A 21,527-nucleotide genomic window follows, 5' to 3' on the forward strand; every position below is an offset into this window, starting at 1 on the left:
TTTCGCTCAAAGCTACACGACGGCTAGCGCAGATAGTCGTCTCTAATTTATCAGTGTAAGGCTAGAGGGACGACAACTACCTAGCCATCATCACCCAGTGCTAACTCTTGGGCTACTCTTTCACCGACGGATTGTGGGATTGACCGTTACATTACAATGCCCCCACGGCTGAAAGGTGTGACGGGTATTCGAACTGGCGACCCTCAGATTACGAGTCTAGCGCCCTAACCACCTGGCCATGCCAGGCCCGCACGCAAAACTTTGGGGGTGTTATCTGCGTTAACCGTCCCTCTTTGAAAAGTGATATATCAAGGAAAAATAAACTAGTAAACATCACCTACCGCCAGCTCTTATGCTACTCTTTCCAAGTTGGAATTGATTGCAACATTGTAACACTCACGCGGCTAAAAGGGTGAGCATGTTTGGTGAAGGGACATAACTCTCAGACTGTGAGTTGAGAACTCTAACAATAAGATCATGCTCGCCCTAAAACCGAGTAGACTAACCAAATATGTGTTGATATGTATGCACGAGTTTGTTTCTTTCATTGAGGTTGGTATATTTTTCAATTTCGAAACAGTTCTTAAATGTAAGTTGAGAATTGCTTTAGGTTTCTTCGGATGTAACATACCACCATGTTTTGCTTTTTTTGTGTTTGGGTTATTAAATTTTGTAGACAAAAGCCTAGAAGACAAAGTAAAAGAAACAACAACAAACTAGTTTACTGAAATGGTTTACATAAAACAACATATCAAAGTTCCCTAAAATGAGTTACATAACACTGCACGTCAAAGTTCTTCATATGAATTACTTAAAACTACGAGTCAGAGTTTCTTGAATAAGTTAACTCAGTTACATGTCAAAGCTTCTTAAAATGAGTCTTATAAACCTACATGTCAAAGCTTCTTAAAATTATTTTTTCTTTGGGTATTTTCACACGTGTCAAGTTTTAGTCGGTTAAAGGTAAAATATTTTCTGTCTTCTTTTGTCTCATGACTGAAATTTGTCACTACTCTAGTATTGTAATATAATGTGATTTATACAAAGCCAGAAAGTGTATGGCAGTCTGGTAGCCTTCACTATATATTCAAACAAAATTAATCATGTATTATTACCGATGTCTGATATTTCAGTCTTGATTTACTTTCATGAACTTCAAGATATTTTGAAACAAAAGCCGCTGTAATCTCAAAATTCTGATTTTGTCCTTGCTTTTAGCACACAGGGTAGCGGTGTTTATTTTGCCTCACACCTGCCAAAAATCTATCGGAAAAATTTTATTAGATACAGTAAGAGGCAGTTGGACCAGAACCGTAATTTCCCTTCTCTTTGCAAGACTTTCACTACGGTGCACCTAAATATTTAACTATCTACGTTGATCAAAAGAAAATAACATATTTTATTTCAAGACTGTCTTATTTATATAACTCCTAATTAGCTGGTGTCATACATTTTATGTAATAACCAAATTGATGACATAATTTAATACGTTTCTATTTTGTGCAACGTCTAATTAGGCATATGTGATGTAACATATTTTATTTTGTAATACACTCTAGCTGGTGATGTAGTCCACCACTTTTAGTTTATTCAACATCCAAAGTGACAGTGTTATTATTTGTATAATCTGTTATTTTTCTACAGTGTATTTTGACCAGCACCTTTCGGGCTGTATTATTATGTAGGAATTTCTATCAATTAGCAATAATAGTCTTATCATGAGTGACGGGCAAACCATAAAAAGCTTCTATAACCAGGAAATAATGATATTTCAAGGGGTGATCCGGATAAAATTAGGAAAAGTTGAAGTTGCATACAAATCTAGTATGGATTTTATTTCTTTGAAGTTAAACAAAAAGCAACACAATGGGCTATCTGTGCTCAGCCCACCACCGGTATCGAAACCAGGATTTTAACGTTTTACGTCCGAAGATATATCAATGTGTCAACTAGGGGCGCTAGTATGAAACATGTCAGATGTCATAAGTCCCTGATAATCGGACCCTTAACACCCTTCTATTCTCCCCCCTTCCTGAACCTTCTAATGAAGGAATTCTGTTTTATATTTGTTTTGTTTTTATGAAACTCAGTATCTTAGTAATGAATGAACAGTATGACAAAACAAAACATATTTACTGTGTATACACAATAGGATATCAAAATACGTTTAGTTTATGGCTCTTTCGTTTACATGGAGGTATCAGAAATGTTCAAGCTTTCATTATTATTACTTTCCTATATATTGTTTTCTATTTTCTTAATAGGCCTTCTCAGTGGTTCAGCGGTAAGCCTATAAAAGTACAACGCTAAATACTGGGTTTTGATATCCGTGATGGGCACAGCACAGGTAGCTGATTATGTAGTTTTGTACTTAACAACAAATAAACATTTCATATAAATCAAAACGTCCGATATGAATAAGGGATCAAGTTGTCGTAATTAACCCTCAGCAGTTATTTAATAAGGTAATATGTGCACCTTAAGGCTATACGCAGCTTAAGTAATACGAATTGTCACAACTATTTTGTATAATAATGTTTTATTTTAATATTGTGTTCCTGCTTTTCAATCAGCTTTTAACTTACAAAGTGTTGTTTGGCTAATACCTGCCCAGTACATTGAAACTTTTAATAACTGCGTTTCGTATGTATTGTCCCACTGTAGGTATGTTCGATGACTATCCTTATAACCGAACCATTATTGAAAACCAGCCAAACGAACCTGAGATGAAATACGTTTCAATGATAGTATCCAAATAAGAACTATACAAATCGCTTTCTTCACAAGAACTTCCAATAATAAGCAAATAATAACAGGACTGAAAGACCGCTTGGTAACTGCTAATGTTGATGTACAGATGTCACAGGAAACGCCTGAAGAGGTTTTCAAGTTCGATTTCGTCCAACTGGAATACAGGGTGCAAACATGTCCGTGGGTGTCGCAAAAGGGAGTACCTCTGCAGTTTGTTTATGTAGAGGCTCGTCTTCTGGTAAGGTTCCTGAATTTATTGCTGGTTGTCAGAAAGACGGTCACCATCCTAATGACATCTTCGTCTTCTGGTAAGGTTCCTGAATTTATTGCTGGTTGTCAGAAAGACGGTCACCATCGTAATAACATCTTCGTCTTCTGGTAAGGTTCCTGAATTTATTGCTGGTTGTCAAAAAGACGGTCATCATCCTAATGACATCTTCGTCTTCTGGTAAGGTTCCTGAATTTATTGCTGGTTGTCAGAAAGACGGTCACCATCGTAATAACATCTTCGTCTTCTGGTAAGGTTCCTGAATTTATTGCTGGTTGTCACAAAGACGGTCACCATCCTAATGACATCTTCGTCTTCTGGTAAGGTTCCTGAATTTATTGCTGGCTGTCAGAAAGACAGTCACCATCCTAATGACATCTTCGTCTTCTGGTAAGGTTCCTGAATTTATTGCTGGTTGTCAGAAAGACGGTCACCATCGTAATAACATCTTCGTCTTCTGGTAAGGTTCCTGAATTTATTGCTGGTTGTCAGAAAGACGGTCACCATCGTAATAACATCTTCGTCTTCTGGTAAGGTTTCTGAATTTATTGCTGGTTGTCAGAAAGACACTCACCATCCTAATGACATCTTCGTCTTCTGGTAAGGTTCCTGAATTTATTGCTGGTTCTCAGAAAGACAGTCACCATCCTAATGACATCTTCGTCTTCTGGTAAGGTTCCTGAATTTATTGCTGGTTGTCAGAAAGACGGTCACCATCGTAATAACATCTTTGTCTTCTGGTAAGGTTCCTGAATTTATTGCTGGTTGTCAGAAAGACGGTCACCATCCTAATGACATCTTTGTCTCCTGGTAAGGTTCCTGAATTTATTGCTGGTTGTCAGAAAGACAGTCACCATCCTAATGACATCTTCGTCTTCTGGTAAGGTTCCTGAATTTATTGCTGGTTGTCAGAAAGACGATCACCATCGTAATAACATCTTCGTCTTCTGGTAAGGTTTCTGAATTTATTGCTGGTTGTCAGAAAGACACTCACCATCCTAATGACATCTTCGTCTTCTGGTAAGGTTCCTGAATTTATTGCTGGTTGTCAGAAAGACAGTCACTATCCTAATGACATCTTCGTCTTCTGGTAAGGTTCCTGAATTTATTGCTGGTTGTCAGAAAGACGGTCACCATCGTAATAACATCTTCGTCTTCTGGTAAGGTTCCTGAATTTATTGCTGGTTGTCAGAAAGACAGTCACCATCCTAATGACATCTTCGTCTTCTGGTAAGGTTCCTGAATTTATTGCTGGTTGTCAGAAAGACGGTCACCATCGTGATAACATCTTCGTCTTCTGGTAAGGTTCCTGAATTTATTGCTGGTTGTCAGAAAGACGGTCACCATCCTAATGACATCTTCTTCTTCTGGTAAGGTTCCTGAATTTATTGCTGGTTGTCAGAAAGACAGTCACCATCAATAATGACATCTTTTCATCTGCACAAGAAACAGATGTTTGGTGAGAACAATTTTCTTCCAAAGATACAGAAAAATTAATTAGTAAGGAGTAACTAGTAGTACCTACAGCTGTTAATATAGCATGTGTTAGTTGTTCCCTGTATATTCAGTCATAAAATTACAACATCATAGAATACATTTACATTAGCTTATGGAACCACTAAAATAGTATGTTTTAATTATTTTCACTGTATTCAGTCATAAAATTACATCATCATAGAATACATTTACATTAGCTTATGTAACCACTAAAATAGTATGTTTTAATTATTTTCACTGTATTCAGTCATAAAATTACAACATCACAGTATACATTTACATTAGCTTATAAGATAAAATTCAGTATTATGTATAATAACTGTAAATAATACCCTAATATGCAAATACTGTAATATATGCTTTGGGATTTTCCAAGTTTATATAACAAATATTTGTTTCACCATCTTATGCTATACTGCTGTTGAGATGTCGTATTTCAAAAGTGTTTGTGTTTATACATATATGTGTGTGTGTGTGATAAACGGTGGTCAGTAAAGGTCAGATATTTGAGGACTTTTGATGTACCAAACAGTTTTTTCAGTTCTATGTGCTAACTTTAACTTATTTTCTAATTTTGTTGTCATGGCTCTTGGAATTCTTGCTGTTATCCATGTTTTTAGCCCTTATCTCATCAAATAAAGTTAATCGAAATGAGTAGTAATTAAAAACAATTAAGCCGTACAGTGACTTTAGTACACAGACATATATATGCCTAATTACACTTGCGGTACCGTCTGACTTTTGGTAATATGCGAGCAAAAAAGCTTCCATGACACGAATTACAAGTGCGTCTAGCAAATGTTTAGCCATTATTTTTTGAATTAAAGTCCACAGTAAAATTACTAGAAGGTTTTGCTGAACTATTCAGAGATGAAGAATGTAACTATAAGTCTTTATCGAACTCTTTGAATGGACGAACTTTTCTTCGGATCAATTATTACCACAGTGATTAGGAACAGGTGTTTAAGAATCAGGTTTTTGGTTGTTGAGTGTAAGGCTACGCAAAGTGCTACCTGTACCCTACCCATCGTGGGTATCGAAAACCACTTTTTATCTGTAAAAAGCCAATTGATTTACCGCTGAGCCACCAGAGGAAAAATCAGAAAGGAAACTCAATCACTCAAGCGCTTTTAAAAGAAATTAAAATTTTTAAAGAAAAAAAAAGTTCATTTTGCGGAAATCAGCACAATGTGCAAACCGCGCTCTCATTCGATTTAGATCTAACTATTAATTATATTATTATGAACTTCCAATCTTACCGCTCAGCCACAAGAGGGACCCACCTCCTCCATTGGTCTTATGTCTGCAGACTTAACCCGCTAGAAACCGGGTTTCGATACACGCAGTGGGCAGAGCACAGGTAAGCCGTTGTATATATTTGTGCTTAACGTAAAACAAACAAACAAGTCACAAGAGGTTAGAAAGAAAAGTAAATTAACTTTTGTAAGATTTGTCTTTATATATATTATAATATAATGTGAATACTTAAGTATTATTTTAACCATTTTAAAACGGTAAAAGTTTTCTGTTTGCTCTGTTGTCATGATTTGCTCTTCTGGGAATAAAATATTTATGACAATATTACAATTACCATTACAACTTTGATGCAAAGATTACTCATAACCCCTACTGCTTCAGAAATATTACTTGTTAGAAGATGTAGCCCTTTTCTTAATTAGCTCTTGGGTAATTTGACAAAGTTTACTTTCTAAAACATTTGTTTCGGTAAACACTTTAACTTTGATTAACTCCTGAATATTTCCGTTAACAATTCATTTCCCTAGCCAGAAATATGTTTGCTCCAGATTTCATGATAATGTAGACATTTTGCCTCAGAGTGTTGTTTTTCCAAAAACAAAGTACTTATAAACACAACCCTGATACAAACGCTGTTGACAGTTTGACTTCGAAATATTAAGATTCACCCAGGAGCTCCTCGAACTATCGAAGAGTGAATTCTTTTTTTTTCTTTACCCTCAAATTCGCGGTTCTTTCCTCACTTTTGTTAAATGTATTGTATATGACAATTTTAAAATTATTGTTTCATTGTGTGTGTTGTTTGAGACTATTTATTTTGTTTTTTTACAAATTTCTGTTACAAAATTACACAATGACTATTTGCACAAAGTGACTTTAATTTTGAAGTGATAGGTTAGATACAAGGAAGCTTTACTAGTGCCCACCGCCAACTCTTGGTCTACTTTTTTCCGAGCGAACAGAGGGCTTCGACCGCCACTTCTGTTTGTTGATGTTTTTAAGGCTTCGTTTGTTTTCCTTCATCGCTTTTAAAGAAGAGTGAAATCTGTACTAAAGAACCAATACATTTGTATATTAGTTTATTGTATATCGTATATATTAGCTTATTGTATGTCTATTACGTTATTATTATTTTCCAAAGATATTAATGCGTTTACTACGCATGCATACTTCCACTTTACTTTATCAACTCGAAACACACGTAAATCTTACACGAGATCAAAAGAAGCTATTGGCCAAACATGTTAGCATCTGATTTATTTTTTTTCATGTAACTGAACACACGGTTTACACTTAAGATACTGTTCCTAGTATTTCATCTTTGATAAATCATAAAATATGACAAGTTAATGCGTTTCGTAAACAAACAACCGCGGTAAAACATTTTGCATGGAATTATATAGAAAATATAAATTATCTACGAATGTTTGTATGCTCAATTTGAGTAATAAATCTATATGAATGATTACAGATAACCCTAAGCTTATCCTCCTTAATTTCGAGTAAACCGTAATTTTGAAGAACAGAGAGCGATCGTTCTCGAAATTCAAAATGCACAAAAAACGTAAATTTTGTTTATCGGGTCGCCAAACATCGAACTGGGAAAGCATATTTCGAGAAAGAATATTTGTAGTTTGTTTCTGAGAAATACGCGGTGTTTTTTTATTATTTTATCAACAGAAGTATGTAGTTTGAAGATTATTATTATCGGAATTTTAATGTATCTGTCTTCCAACAGGTTCCTGTTTACGAAAAATGGATTTAATCGCGCCATGAGAAATGCACAAATGCGATGAAACTGACTGTTTTCTTTAGAGACGAACCGTTCACCTGAACTAACAACTTACTACATAGTACTACGTCAATAAGCTTTTATCCAATCACAGTGTTGTACATTATTACGTTGCCATGGTTATCGAATACGTTTTCACGAATCGCAGATGGCAAAACGAAGTTGACTGCTCAGGTCAGATTCCAATTTCCACTTGCGAGAAGAGAACACCAGGTACTGAAAGTATTTGTTAAAAATCTGTACTGTTCAAGTGACGTTTTACCCGCAAAGCTTGTTACGGAACTGTAGCTCGCACTTTGTACAAGTGTTGTTTTTTTTGTTTTGTTTTTTGGAAAAGACATTTCTAAAGAAAGATGTTTTAAATGTCACCATTCCACATTCTTGAAAGAAGCACAATTTTAACATCTGATTTTCCTTAAAATAATTTCTAAACAACGTATTGATAATGAAAATTTCATCAGTAACTTGTTAGCTAGAAAATAATCCAAGAAGATGACGACATCCACAATGTCTCCAACAATCTTTGAAAATCCTGTTTGTGAACCAACAAATAATACCACTTTTATTGATGGCACTACATCTGTTTGTAACTTAACAACGGATAATGTAAACACTACTATTGCATTGCCAGAACCATCGTACTATTCAATATACTATAGAATCATTGGAACCACATTCCTAGGATTAATATTTCTGATTGGCATCCTTGGTAACATCATGGTAGTTATGGTGGTTACTAAAAGCCGTAGCATGTTAACTCCTACCAACTGCTACCTTGTCAACTTATCCTTAGCTGATCTCATGGTCTTAGTAGCTTCTGTGCCCAACGAAGTCTTATCCTACTATTTGCTGGGAGACGAATGGATCTGGGGCCGAGTTGGTTGTGCCCTCTTCATATTTCTTCAGTATCTAGGGATCAATGCCTCATCCCTGTCCATTACAGCTTTCACAGTAGAACGGTATATCGCCATCTGCCATCCTATGAGAGCCCAGATGGTCTGTACCATCAATAGAGCCAAGAAGATTATCATTGGGGTTTGGGTGTTCGCCTGTCTCTACTGTTCCCCTTGGCTTTTCCTCACCAAGACCGTTCCTATATTTTACAGGGGCCACGATGATATGGAGACCTGTACCTTTGCTCTTTCCAGAGAGCACTATTTGGGGTATTTTTTCGCTGACCTAGTTCTCTTCTACATCCTACCACTGCTACTGTCCTGTGTACTTTACAGTCTAATAGCAAGAATCCTATTCACAAGTGACATTCGTAGAAAAATGGCTAAAGAAGGGAACCCTCCAAGAGATTCAGTGAAGAACACCAACACAAGTGCTAGAGTACAGGTAGTAGATACGCTGTGGTATTTTTGTATATTTATTAATTAAATATTGATGTGGTATTTTAAGCTATAACAATAAAGCATGGTGTAATTTCAAAAATAACACTTAGAACTTCTAACTTGGCAAAACGAAACAAGTTATTTAGGCTTAACAATTGTTTTATATCATTACGTTTCGTTTTACTTGTTTCTTCTCAGGAACCTTTTTAATTCGCAATACTTTAAATAAGAATTTATCTGATGTCTTAACTTCTGCATTACTTCTGAAACACAAAACTTAAGAGTGTTGAGCTCCATACAGAAAAAAAATACATTGTCCCTCCAAGAAGAAAGTTCTGAAAAGCGATGAGGCCCGACATCACTAGAGAAAAGAAGACCACAGATCACAGATTTATGTAAAATAATAACCGTGATTACCTAAAATCCAATAATATCACTTCAGGAGATATATAAACAATGAAGAGTTTGTTTGTTTTGAATTTCGCGCAAAGCTACTCGAGAGCTGTCTGCGCTAGCCGTCCCTAATTTAGTAGTGTAAGACAACAGGGAAGGCAGCTAGTCATCACTACTAACCGTCAACCCTTGGGCTACTCTTTTACCAACGAATAGTGGAATTGACCGTCACATTTTTACTTGTTAAACCTATGTGCTTTTAATATATCTGTTGTGCCTCTGTCTTCAATATTTATTGTGTATACAACTCAGACTTCTCTGTCTCTGGTATTTCACGTAAAGACTTTTAAAGACGTCTCTTATTTGTTTTCATTTTACTTGTCTTTTTACCTCTCTCTCTCTTTCTTCGTTAATCATTAAATTTACTTTTTAAAACTCTTCGACTTTAATGTATAGAGTATATACCTTTTAAAACTCTGTCTTTAGTATTTAATGTATACACCTTTTAAGCCTATTTGTTTTTGTATTTACTATACGTACCTTTTTAGTATCTATCTAAAAGGTAGATGTATGTATGTATCTCTTTGTTCTATTTCTTTACAATGTAACTATTTTTAGCAATTTTGTTCTGTTTTTATTTTCATTGTTTTATCTGTTTTCTTGCACCTGCCTATATCTTCCTAATTCTTTTTATTTTCAGTCTCTTTGTTGTTAAGCCTTTCGTGAGCACAATCTTTGCTGTCCAAATTTATTTATTTTCATTTCTGTTTAGCTCTCTACTCTTTTGCCTTCATTATTTACTTCTGTGTTTAGCACCTATTTACCTTGTCATGTTTCTCATAAGTCGTTTTCATTCACTATGTTTTTCTGTCTATCTTCTCCTCTTTCTCTTTACGATTATTCTTATCTCATGCTTATCTTTTCTTTTAAATATCTACACACATCTATCTTTCTTTCAATGTCTGTTTCTGTTTGTTTTAATGTTAAATATATATTTATGTCCCCACTCTTATCTTGTTATTTCTTTCTCTGTTTTTTTTTCTCATCTGGCATTTATTCATCTATATCTATAGATTTATGAATGGATATTTTTCTATCTTCTGTTTATGTGTGTGTTTCTTAAAGCAAAACCACATCGGGCTATGACTGAGCCCACCGAGGGGAATCGAACCCCTGATTATAGCGCTGTAAATCTATAGACTTACCGCTGTACTAGTGGGGGGACTCTTCGTTCCATTTCTTTACAATGTAACTATTTTTAGCAATTTTGTCCTGTTTTTATTTTCATTGTTTTATCTGTTTTCTTGAACCTGCCTATATCTTCCTAATTCTTTTTATTTTCAGTCTCTTTGTTGTTAAGCCTTTCGTGAGCACAATCTTTGCTGTCCAAATTTATTTATTTTCATTTCTGTTTAGCTCTCTACTCTTTTGCCTTCATTATTTACTTCTGTGTTTAGCACCTATTTACCTTGTCATGTTTCTCATAAGTCGTTTTCATTCACTATGTTTTTCTGTCTGTCTTCTCCTCTTTCTCTTTACGATTATTCTTATCTCATGCTTATCTTTTCTTTTAAATATCTACACACATCTATCTTTCTTTCAATGTCTGTTTCTGTTTGTTTTAATGTTAAATATATATTTATGTCCCCACTCTTATCTTGTTATTTCTTTCTCTATTTTTCTTTTTCTCATCTGGCATTTATTCATCTATATCTATAGATTTATAAATGGATATTTTTCTATCTTCTGTTTATGTGTGTGTTTCTTAAAGCAAAACCACATCGGGCTATGACTGAGTCCACCGAGGGGAATCGAACCCCTAATTTTAGCGCTGTAAATCTATAGACTTACCGCTGTACTAGTGAGGGGGATCTTCTGTTTAATTGAAAATAATGCTTGAAATTGTAGTTTTCAGCTGATTAAATTGTCTGTTTTTCAACAATTGACTAACGAACGTAAGTTTTTTGAATAATATACGAGCGGTTTTAACTACGTTAAAATAAACGTTTTGATTTGTTTAGGTTTTTGCTTTTTATTTCCCAATTTCATGTATTCAATTACATTAAAAATGAAACTGACGCCATGCATGACACGCGGTTCAGTACGTTATGCTTAAACAATTTTGAACCTTCATATACTGATGTCGCTGTGGAATGGAATGTATCAGAACTACATTATCGTTCGTAAGTAGTGCGATGTTATCTGTAATTGACCATTTTTGGGGTGGGGGTGGGAAGGGCATATAACAGCCAGTTCCGGCAAAAATGTATTTATACAGTAAGATCATATAGATGTGTTTATAACGTGGACCTAGAATTTCCAAGACAGAAATATACTTTGTACTTACTTGGATTGGAGACGAAGGAATACCTATTATCTTGAAGTACCTGGACCATCTAAAAAGATACCTGAAACAAGTCGTACCATGTTTATGTTATGAAAGGTGCAGCATTTTGTAACAAAGGTCAGTGATAACAGTTGTTCATATGTCTAAGGCAATAATGCGCAACATATTCACGAGTTATATCCGTCTGGAAAAGCGACAGAAGCCATGTACATAGAAAGAAACTGCTTCCATGACACATCAAGTCAACCGTCAATATCTCAAATAGTTGGAGAATGAAACGAGTATTTATGCTGTTGTCACTCGCTGGTACAGCGCTAAGTGTACGGATGTACGATGCTAAAATCAGGGGCTCAGTTCCCCTTGGTGGACTCAGCAGATAGTCTGATGTGGCTTTGCTATGAGAAAACACACACATTTATGCTGTTTCACAAAAAGACACACTCTGCAAGTCGCTTGACGCAGCACCTATGAGTTATAAAGGCTAATACTTTGATATTTACACGAAATCCTAACGATGGAGCAATTTGCAACAAAAAATAGGTTGTATTGGTTTTGTCAAAATGTACAGCTTTCATATAGAGCATGACCGAACGTGGCGACTTGGACTGTATGGACGTGAGCGTGGTTTTGTTGGAATATCGCGCAAAGCTAAACGAGGGCTATCTGCGCTATTCGTAACTTATTTAAGAGTGAAAGACAAGAGGGAAGGCAGCTAGTCATCACCACCCACCGCCAACGTTTGCACCATTCTTTTACCAACGAATAGTGAGATTAACCGTGATATTATAACGCCTACACGGTAGAAGGAGCGAGCATGTTTTGGTGGGACGGGATTCGACTTCGTGACCTTCAGATTGCGTGCCTAGCTCCTTGATCACCTGAGGCCATCAAAGTGAGAAGGCTCCAAAATTGTTCGCTTTAATGAACAATATTTAACTCTTGTTTCAATGAACATTTTGAGTTGTTAAAACAAAACTATTTTTTTTTTGTAATCAGTGTGCGTGTGGAATACTTTATAAAATCCTATGAATATGGTACGAATGCAAGGCTTTGTTTTTACAATAAAAAACTACTTATATGGTTAAAAATGTGTCTTGTAGCTTTTCTAGTTTTTAGCGGAAAACTGATCTTACTAGAAAGGGATTTTAATGTAGATGTAAAACGTGAAGAAGACATTTATCCTCACTTCTTGTTTAATACGCTGGCGAGTCTTAAGTACCCCTCTAGTTAATGTGCGGTTTGATGTCGGCCTGGATATCTTCTTGCGCTTGAATATTTATAAGGACTTATTCTTCCTGTCAGAAGTTACGTAAAGAATATTGAGCATCTTGGAGCTATGGATTAAAAAGAAATTAAGTTTCTCCTAAGTCACACATTCATCATTTTTCTTTCGAAGCTCACCTTTTCAATGATCTATCCCCTACTTATATTTTTCATGAACGTCAGGTTATAAAAGTAGTAACAGAATAGCAACCAAGACACATTTATTATATGGAGATTGTTTATGTTACATAAAAACGATTTTGATATCTCACCACATCGCTACAAGTTTGATCTTGCTGTCTTAAAGCTTACGACACCTCATTGCTAACTTTTCATAATCCATTTAATGTATGAGTTCCTTCATTTGCCGGCACCTTTTTATACAATCTTATGTCACAAAAATACATAGATGGGTTCACAGATGTCTTTTTTTTGTAGTTCTTATACATTCAGTACTATCGTGATTTTATATTAGCTGTGATTGTCACGTGACTTGCTGATTTGTATATTCAAAATCATTTTACTACATTGTATTCAACTCTCTCCATATCCCTTTTTCTCTGATTTTGGCTACTGTTTTGGAACAGTTTTTAAGAATTATCTTAATAATTTCTTCAAAGTTATATACATGCGACAAGTCTCTTGATAAAAACTTACTACGTAGTAATTTTAACGTTGTATTCATTTTAATTGTACGTATATATGGAGAGAGAGTTTTTTGCTGGTTTGAATAAACCAGATTTTCAGGAACATAGAATTGAAAATTTATTACTAAAAGTTACCACTCGTAAAAGAAACACAATTTAGGGAGAATTCTTAAGGTAATATGAACTATGAAAAGTCAAAACCTTATTACATATGAAACGCAATTCATTAATTTCACTAGAAACGATTTGTGACCTTATCTTAAAGGTAGATTTGTTTAACTGTTGAATGCTAAAATTTAAAGCTTCCTGAGAGATAATTAGTTTATTTGGTTAACGGAAGCTCTTTCGAAGTTGCAATCTCGATGTATCCGGCTATATGATCTCAATGTACCGGATCTCTTTGAAATTTTGGATGCAACATTTCATTAAACCACAGCTATACTTCATTAGGTTCTTTATTAATTTCTAAAACAGAAATATTTTTGTAGCTTTGAAGTCAGTATTCAATAAATGACTGTCATTTGCAATTATTTCGATTCACTTTAACATCAAAATTTGAATGCATGATGTCTCGATTTGATTTCATTTTTAATACTTTTAAAATTTCGTTTTGACAAATGGCTGCTGTTATTCTTTCGGTTCATCTTAAAAACAAGGTTTTAAAGTTGTGTGTAATATACATTTATATGTTGCAGGAATTAGTTAGCAAATATATATCCACAAAGTTACTCGATGGGTCAGCAGAAAGCTAAATGACTTAAACTGCTAAAATCCGAGGCTCGATTCTCTACGCTAGATAAACCACAGAAGGGATTGCGCTATGAAAACAAGAACTAAGATTTTATTTACGGTGATGAATAATTCCTTGTAGGGTTAGGAATTACTTTTTTGGAGCAATGACTGGTTTGACCAGGTGGATTGGACGCGAGACTCGCAATCCGAGGGGCTTGTGTTCGAATACTCGTTACACCAAACATGATTGCCCTTTTATGATCAATCTCACTATTCGTTGTTAAAAGAGTAGCCCAAGAGATTGCGGGGAATGGTGATGACTAGCTGCCTTTCACTGCTAAATTAGGAACAGCTAGCGCAGATAGTCCTCATGTAGCTTTGCGTGAAATTCATAGCAATCTAAAGAATTTTTTTATTCAACATTTTTGTTATTTTCTGGAACATTCTCCAACTCGCTGTTATCCAATCTTCTGTCTCGACGTAATTTTGTTAGCTCTGTGATTCATTCCTGTTTTTTTGGGTCAGTAAACATTCTATTTATTCAAAGACAAAAATGCTCTCATGAACTGCTTTTTGTAGCGTAACAAAATGAAAGTTTTATAAGCATTCCACTTCACATATTTTAATATATAATTAATTATTTTTCTAGACTGATACACAATATTTTTTACCAGTTTTAACATGCATTATCTCAAGAAAATATCGATGGTCCTAAGATATAAAATGCAGCTCATTTTGGCACAGTATTTTATTTAGTTAATCCTTTTCTTTTTACAGTGCTCAATTTCCATTTGTTTGTAGTTAAGCACAAAGCTACACAGTGGAATATCTGTGCTTTGCTCACCACGGGTAACGAAACCCAGATTCGACCGCTGTAAGCTCGCAGACATATTGCTGTACCACTTGGGAACACAGTGCTCAAACAACCATAGTAATGAAATAAGCACGGTTGGCTTTACAATTAGCTCGAGCTCATGACGAGGACGTACGTTTGGTATTCATTGTCAAAGCGAAACAATGCAAGTATTTTCCCACAACGTTAAACGTAAAACGTATAATTATAATGGAACCAGAAGATTATTTTTCTATACATGTAATTCAGTACTCAACTTTCCAACGCTACGTTGCACAATGAAGATTGTAGCTATTACTTGTGAATAGTATTTCATAGTTTTAATACTTGTGTAATCTTTTTAAAAGTGTTCGTTTTTTTCGGAGATTACTCGTGTAGAACAAATATGACCACGACATCTGGTTGACAGGCACAGCGTGACTTTAAGACATTGTTTTATGTGCCGATGTCCAGGTTCAATCAACAAAGGCTGGAATGTGTTACATCCGATACTTTATGTGTGCGAAAGAAAAAGAGCTTTTACGAAAATTGTTCCCTTAAAAAAATTACTGCAGATTAAACTAATTCATTGTTATGAAACGTTTCGGACGAAGCCTTTTGAAAAGTCAAACTATGAGTATTGAGACAGGAAAATTATACAACGAAATCGTTGTAAATGACAATCAGATATTTCATTGGTTCTTTCATTATTTATATAATGATACTTTCAATACGAAGCTTTTAACGTGATGAATTAACTTGAAAATAATGAAAGAGCGCGGTTTCAAACATAAGCAATTTAAGATACTAGGCTTTTACGTAGCTGGTATATTTACAGGACTTTTGATTTTTTTTCCAGTTCGTATACTACTTTTCTCAACAAATTAACTTCCATGTGATGTGAGATCGCATTTTGTTGTCTAATTTTGTGCGGGTTATGTAGAGATTAAACAGACAGGAGCGAAATCGTTATATTTTTGTTGTGTTTCTCTTTCAACGTTTTCGTCTAATTAATTTGTGTGTAATTTAGCACAGAGTTACACAATGGGCTATCTGTGCTCTGCCCACCATTGGTATTGAAACCTGTTTTCAAGCGGAAGGGGGGTGTAGACATACTGCTGTACTACTGGGAGGCCCGTAACTAATATTCATTCAGATTGGATACATTTTGCTTTCAAATTAGATAAATGATGCTATTACTGTTCTATCTTTAAGAGTAAAGCTATACCTGAGCTTTCTCCACAGCCTGGAATCGAGCCCTGGAGTTTAAGGTTCTTAATCCTTAAACTTCCGACTGATTCACCGAACGACCACGTACACAGGTCATCCGAGGAAGCTAATTCCATGACCTACTATCAATTTATCATCTTATCATCAGAGTGTAGAATAAAATAGTCAATTTTTGGCTTACTGTAAACTTTTCTCGAGACGTTTTTGAAATAATTTGAAACCAAGAATGACAAGCCCGTCCAAGAGAGTTGGTTTCACGATATACGTTTTAATTCATTGCACTTTAACTCAACATGACAAGAAAGGGTCAATATCTGGTTCAATACGGTAATTTTTGAAGTAATTATCAACCAGAAACCTTTTTTTTTTTTGCATGCGAATTGCGAAAAAAAAAGAATTCAATGGTTTATTGTCGAATTTTGGTTTTATATTCAGTATATGATAAACTGGAGTTTTTGTTGTGAATGTTTATCATTAAATTTTGTGTTTTTATCATTAATATGTTATATATATATTAAATTGAAAGGTGATGTGGATGTTTATACAATTAAACGCCCCCCCTCTCACTGGCTCAGCGGTATGTATGCGGAGTTACAACGTTAAAACCGGGTTTCGATGCCCGTGGCGGGCAGAGCACAGATAGCCCATTGTGTAGCTTTGTGCTTAATTCAAAACACCAACAACGACTAAACAGAGGTGTTAAGTAATATACAATATATTACTATAAACACCATGCTTTCGTTTAGCAAGCTATCCAAAATCCTGTTTTTTTATTTTAAAAACCTGTTTCAGTGTGTTTGATGCTGGAGTTTCCAGTTTAGTTCATCCAGGCGTTGAATTAGTTGATATTTAGCATCTCTCTGTTAACTACACAGAAGGTTTTAATACATCTCTCTGTTAACTACACAGAAGGTTTTAATATATCTCTCTGTTAACTACACAGAAGGTTTTAATACATCTCTCTGTTAAGTACACAGTAGGTTTTAATACATCTCTCTGTTAAATACACAGAAGGTTTTAATACATCTCTCTGTTAACTACACAGAAAGTTTTAATACATCTCTCTGTTAACTACACAGAAGGTTTTAACACATCTCTCTGTTAACTACACAGAAGGTTTTAACACCTCTCTCTGTTAACTACACAGAAGGTTTTAACACCTCTCTCTGTTAAATACACAGAAGGTTTTAACACATCTCTCTGTTAAATACACAGAAGGTTTTAATACATCTCTCTGTTAACTACACAGAAGGTTTTAATACATCTCTCTGTTAACTACACAGAAGGTTTTAATACATCTCTCTGTTAACTACACAGAAGGTTTTAATACATCTCTCTATTAACTACACAGAAAGTTTTAATACATCTCTCTGTTAACTACACAGAAGGTTTTAACACATCTCTCTGTTAACTACACAGAAGGTTTTAACACATCTCTCTGTTAACTACACAGAAGGTTTTAACACATCTCTCTGTTAACTACACAGAAGGTTTTAATACATCTCTCTGTTAACTACACAGAAGGTTTTAATACATCTCTCTGTTAACTACACAGAAGGTTTTAATACATCTCTCTGTTAAATACACAGAAGGTTTTAATGGAATAAATCAAAGTATATTTTGCACCATACCTGCTTAAAAACAAGGCGTATATGTTAGAGCGTTTACACTGGTAGACAAAACCTACATGTTAAAGCGTTCACACTGGTAGACAAAACCTACATGTTAAAGCGTTCACACTGGTAGACAAAACCTACATGTTAAGGAGTTTACACTGGTAGATAAAACCTACATGTTAAAGCGTTCACACTGGTAGACAAAACCTACATGTTAAAGAGTTCACACTGGTAGACAAAACCTACATGTTAAAGCGTTCACACTGGTAGACAAAACCTACATGTTAAAGAGTTCACACTGGTAGACAAAACCTACATGTTAAAGCGTTCACACTGGTAGACAAAACCTACATGTTAAAGAGTTCACACTGGTAGACAAAACCTACATGTTAAGGAGTTTACACTGGTAGACAAAACCTACATGTTAAAGAGTTCACACTGGTAGACAAAACCTACATGTTAAGGAGTTTACACTGGTAGACAAAACCTACATGTTAAAGAGTTCACACTGGTATTATGCAGTGGAACCAACATTTAAAATGATCTTCAGAGCTATTGCTGTGACTGCTATGTTTTTAGAAATAATTCTATTGGTCTCTTTTTTTATTTTAGGGCGCTCGATTTGTAATCTGAGGGTCGTTGGTTCGAATCTACATCACACCAAATATGGTCGCCCTTTCAGCCGTGGGGGCTTCATTAAGTTAGGATAAGTCGCACTATTCGTTGGTAAAGGAGTAGCCTAATTGTTGGCGGTGGGTGGTGATGATTAACCGCCTTCCCTTTGGTCTTACACTGCTAAATTAGCGAGGGTTAGCGCAAAAAGAAGTTCTCGTGTAGCTTTGCGCGAAATTTAGAAAAACAAAACAATCTATTTTTATCAAACTGTATTTTGTATTTTGGAGTCTATGGCACACTAGTGGCACAACGGTAAGTGTGAAGGCTTATAACATTTTAAAAAAACTAATTTCGAAAAAAATGTTGGACACAATAAAGATGTGTTGTTGTATTGCTTTGTGCCGAACTATAAAAAAAACATTTTGGATTACATATATAAGCTCTTTTTGATACAAATTATTTGATTACTTTGCAATTGGAAACGTTTTGTTGGCTATAATTTCTTTATGTGTTTATTTCCTTTGAGGTGGTGAAAATGCTTGCTGTTGTTGTGGCTGTTTTCGCAACACTCTGGTTACCATATCGAGCTCTTGTTGTCTACAATTCCTTTGCAAAACACCGCTACATGGAAGCCTGGTTTCTGATGTTCTGTAAGACAATGATTTTCATCAACAGTGCCATCAACCCGATCCTGTACAACGCCATGTCGGTCAAGTTTCGGCGTGCTTTCAGAAGGACCTTGTCTTGCCGTAAGCAACAACAGTGTCGCCGTGGGCCATACGGAAGCGTACCCGGATCTACCAGATATCTTCCGAGTACCCTAACAACTGCAACAACAAGGCCAGCTTCCTGTAGGATAGAGAAATTACAACAAGCATAAATCAACTCCTGCTTCTTTTTGAGATTCAAGATGAAACATCAACTTCCACGTGTGTCAGTAACAATAAGGACACTAAAATACAAATCAGAAACATATATATCTTAACCTATTTGAATCAACACTGTCTCGTTAAACAAAGATACAGGTTAAAACATTATCACTCATTCCACTTTACTCTAACAACATGGACATTACGATACGAGTCACAGAAATAAACACTGACTTAAATGAACACAAGATAAATTAGAAAAGCGAAAAAAGCAACAACTTATTACGTTAAATAGGAAGAAGATATCTACTCCAGGAAACCAAAAGAAGTCGATCACTGAACCAATAAATATAGTATTCTCGACCGTTAACCTTACAAAATCACCAACTAACTTAACATTCTTGAGGTTCCAGTAGCTCTAAAAAAGCGTTGAATCATCAGACTACTCATCGGAAGACACAAGATAAGCGCGAACCATCACTAATTTTCTTTAAAACATAAGCAACAAAGACGCCATAATACCTTCTCAATGTCATCCTGGGAATTACATCACGGTTAACAAGCATCGTGATGGTAAAATTGATAATATGGAATTACAACCAACTAACGAGACAAACTGAACATTGAGTGATTGAAAGTTAATAGTATTCTGAATCTCGAAGTGGAAAGAAGTTTGGATTTTAAAACTATTCTGATCTTTATAGTAAAGTAAGAAGAAAAACCTGGCGGGGGTCTTGATTACTAAAGATGGAGAGGATAGTTGGACAAAAGAGAGACCAAAATCATATCCTATAAATGAGAAAGAAATATCAGCTTTGAATACGTACAGATATGGCTTTCATTGTCGTGATCTCTTTTATGTTACTGGATTTTGCAAGCTATATATTTTTTCCTATAAAACTTGCTTTTTAAAGCATAACCCCATGATACTTTGAAACTGGAAACGATTTCTTATATCTGGAACATTATAACTGTTTCTAGACTTGTCGGTAAAGTTAAATTTAAGCTTCCGTCTTGTGGTTGTTTTACAAGTGCGCGAAATGCCGTTTTAGTATAATAAGAGTATAATTAATCATTTACTATTTGTACCACTGATGTAAAAACCTGAATACAGAAGTGTAGAAGATATAGGTTTGACGCTTAAGCAGTTAATATTTGCCGTGTTTGTCGTTTATTGTTCATAAATATTAAAAGTATTGATATTGTAATTATTTGTGTATAATGTTATTATATTCTACAAGTCTGTGAAAAACTAAAGCTTAAGCCTAATCCGTGGATGAACAGTATGGAGTCACTGCTAACCCTCGTTTCATACGTTTAGAAAGGGACACTGCTACTGAATAAGTTGACATGGATAAACAGCATTGATTCTGTGGTAACTTCCGTTCCATAGGTTCAGAAAGGGACACTGCTACTGAATAAGTTGACATGGATAAACAGCATTGATTCTGTGGTAACTTCCGTTCCATAGGTTCAGAAAGGGACACTAGTGGGTATGTACCGTGTTGAAATTTTTAACTTTATTTGTAAGATATGGTTCAGATTTTAATGGGCGCCAAACGCATGTACTGTGTAGTAGTTCGTAACTTTGTCGTTAGAGCTGGTCTAGACCGTTATAGATGTATCATTATATTTGTTATAACGTGTAAAGAAAACTATGAAAACATTAAAAAAAATATTTAAATTGACTATTTTTTTGATGTAAAGCGTAAAGCTGTCATTGTTTGGCTTACCGCAGGTATCGAAACCCGTATTTTAGCATTTTAAACCAACTGACTTCCTGCTGAGCGACTAAAAGTTTTTAGATGATTAACAGGAAGTAGATAATATATCTTAAGATAATCTTCACACTGTACAAGTAGTTTATTGTTTTACACTGTGCAAACCGTATCTTTGCTATAATCTGATAAAGTATCATTCTCTTAGCAACTCAATTATTTTTAATCGCATCTTAAGAACTCTCCGAACGAATTGAACTGATGTTGCTCATGAGTCTAACTGGGAAAGTGTAAAAATACTTTTCATGTCATGGAACTTATAGATTTGACTGACAATTTAAAACGGAACAAAAACTGCAGATTCAA

At 35.1% G+C, this 21,527-nt stretch overlaps 1 protein-coding gene across 1 annotated transcript in view; it reads left to right on the plus strand.

The window, feature by feature from the left end:
* Positions 1–21,527, plus strand: part of LOC143250961 (thyrotropin-releasing hormone receptor-like) — a 99,355-nt gene that overhangs the window by 74,311 nt on the left and 3,517 nt on the right. The window contains exons 3-4 of the mRNA XM_076502198.1: positions 7,512–8,903; positions 19,101–20,936. Coding sequence (XP_076358313.1) covers positions 8,058–8,903; positions 19,101–19,454 — 1,200 coding nt within the window. The 5' untranslated portion in view covers positions 7,512–8,057 and the 3' untranslated portion in view covers positions 19,455–20,936. The remainder of the gene's footprint in view (positions 1–7,511; positions 8,904–19,100; positions 20,937–21,527) is intronic.

This window comes from Tachypleus tridentatus, chromosome 5 (genome assembly GCF_004210375.1).
Source record: "Tachypleus tridentatus isolate NWPU-2018 chromosome 5, ASM421037v1, whole genome shotgun sequence".
Taxonomy (NCBI): Eukaryota; Metazoa; Arthropoda; class Merostomata; order Xiphosura; family Limulidae; genus Tachypleus; species Tachypleus tridentatus.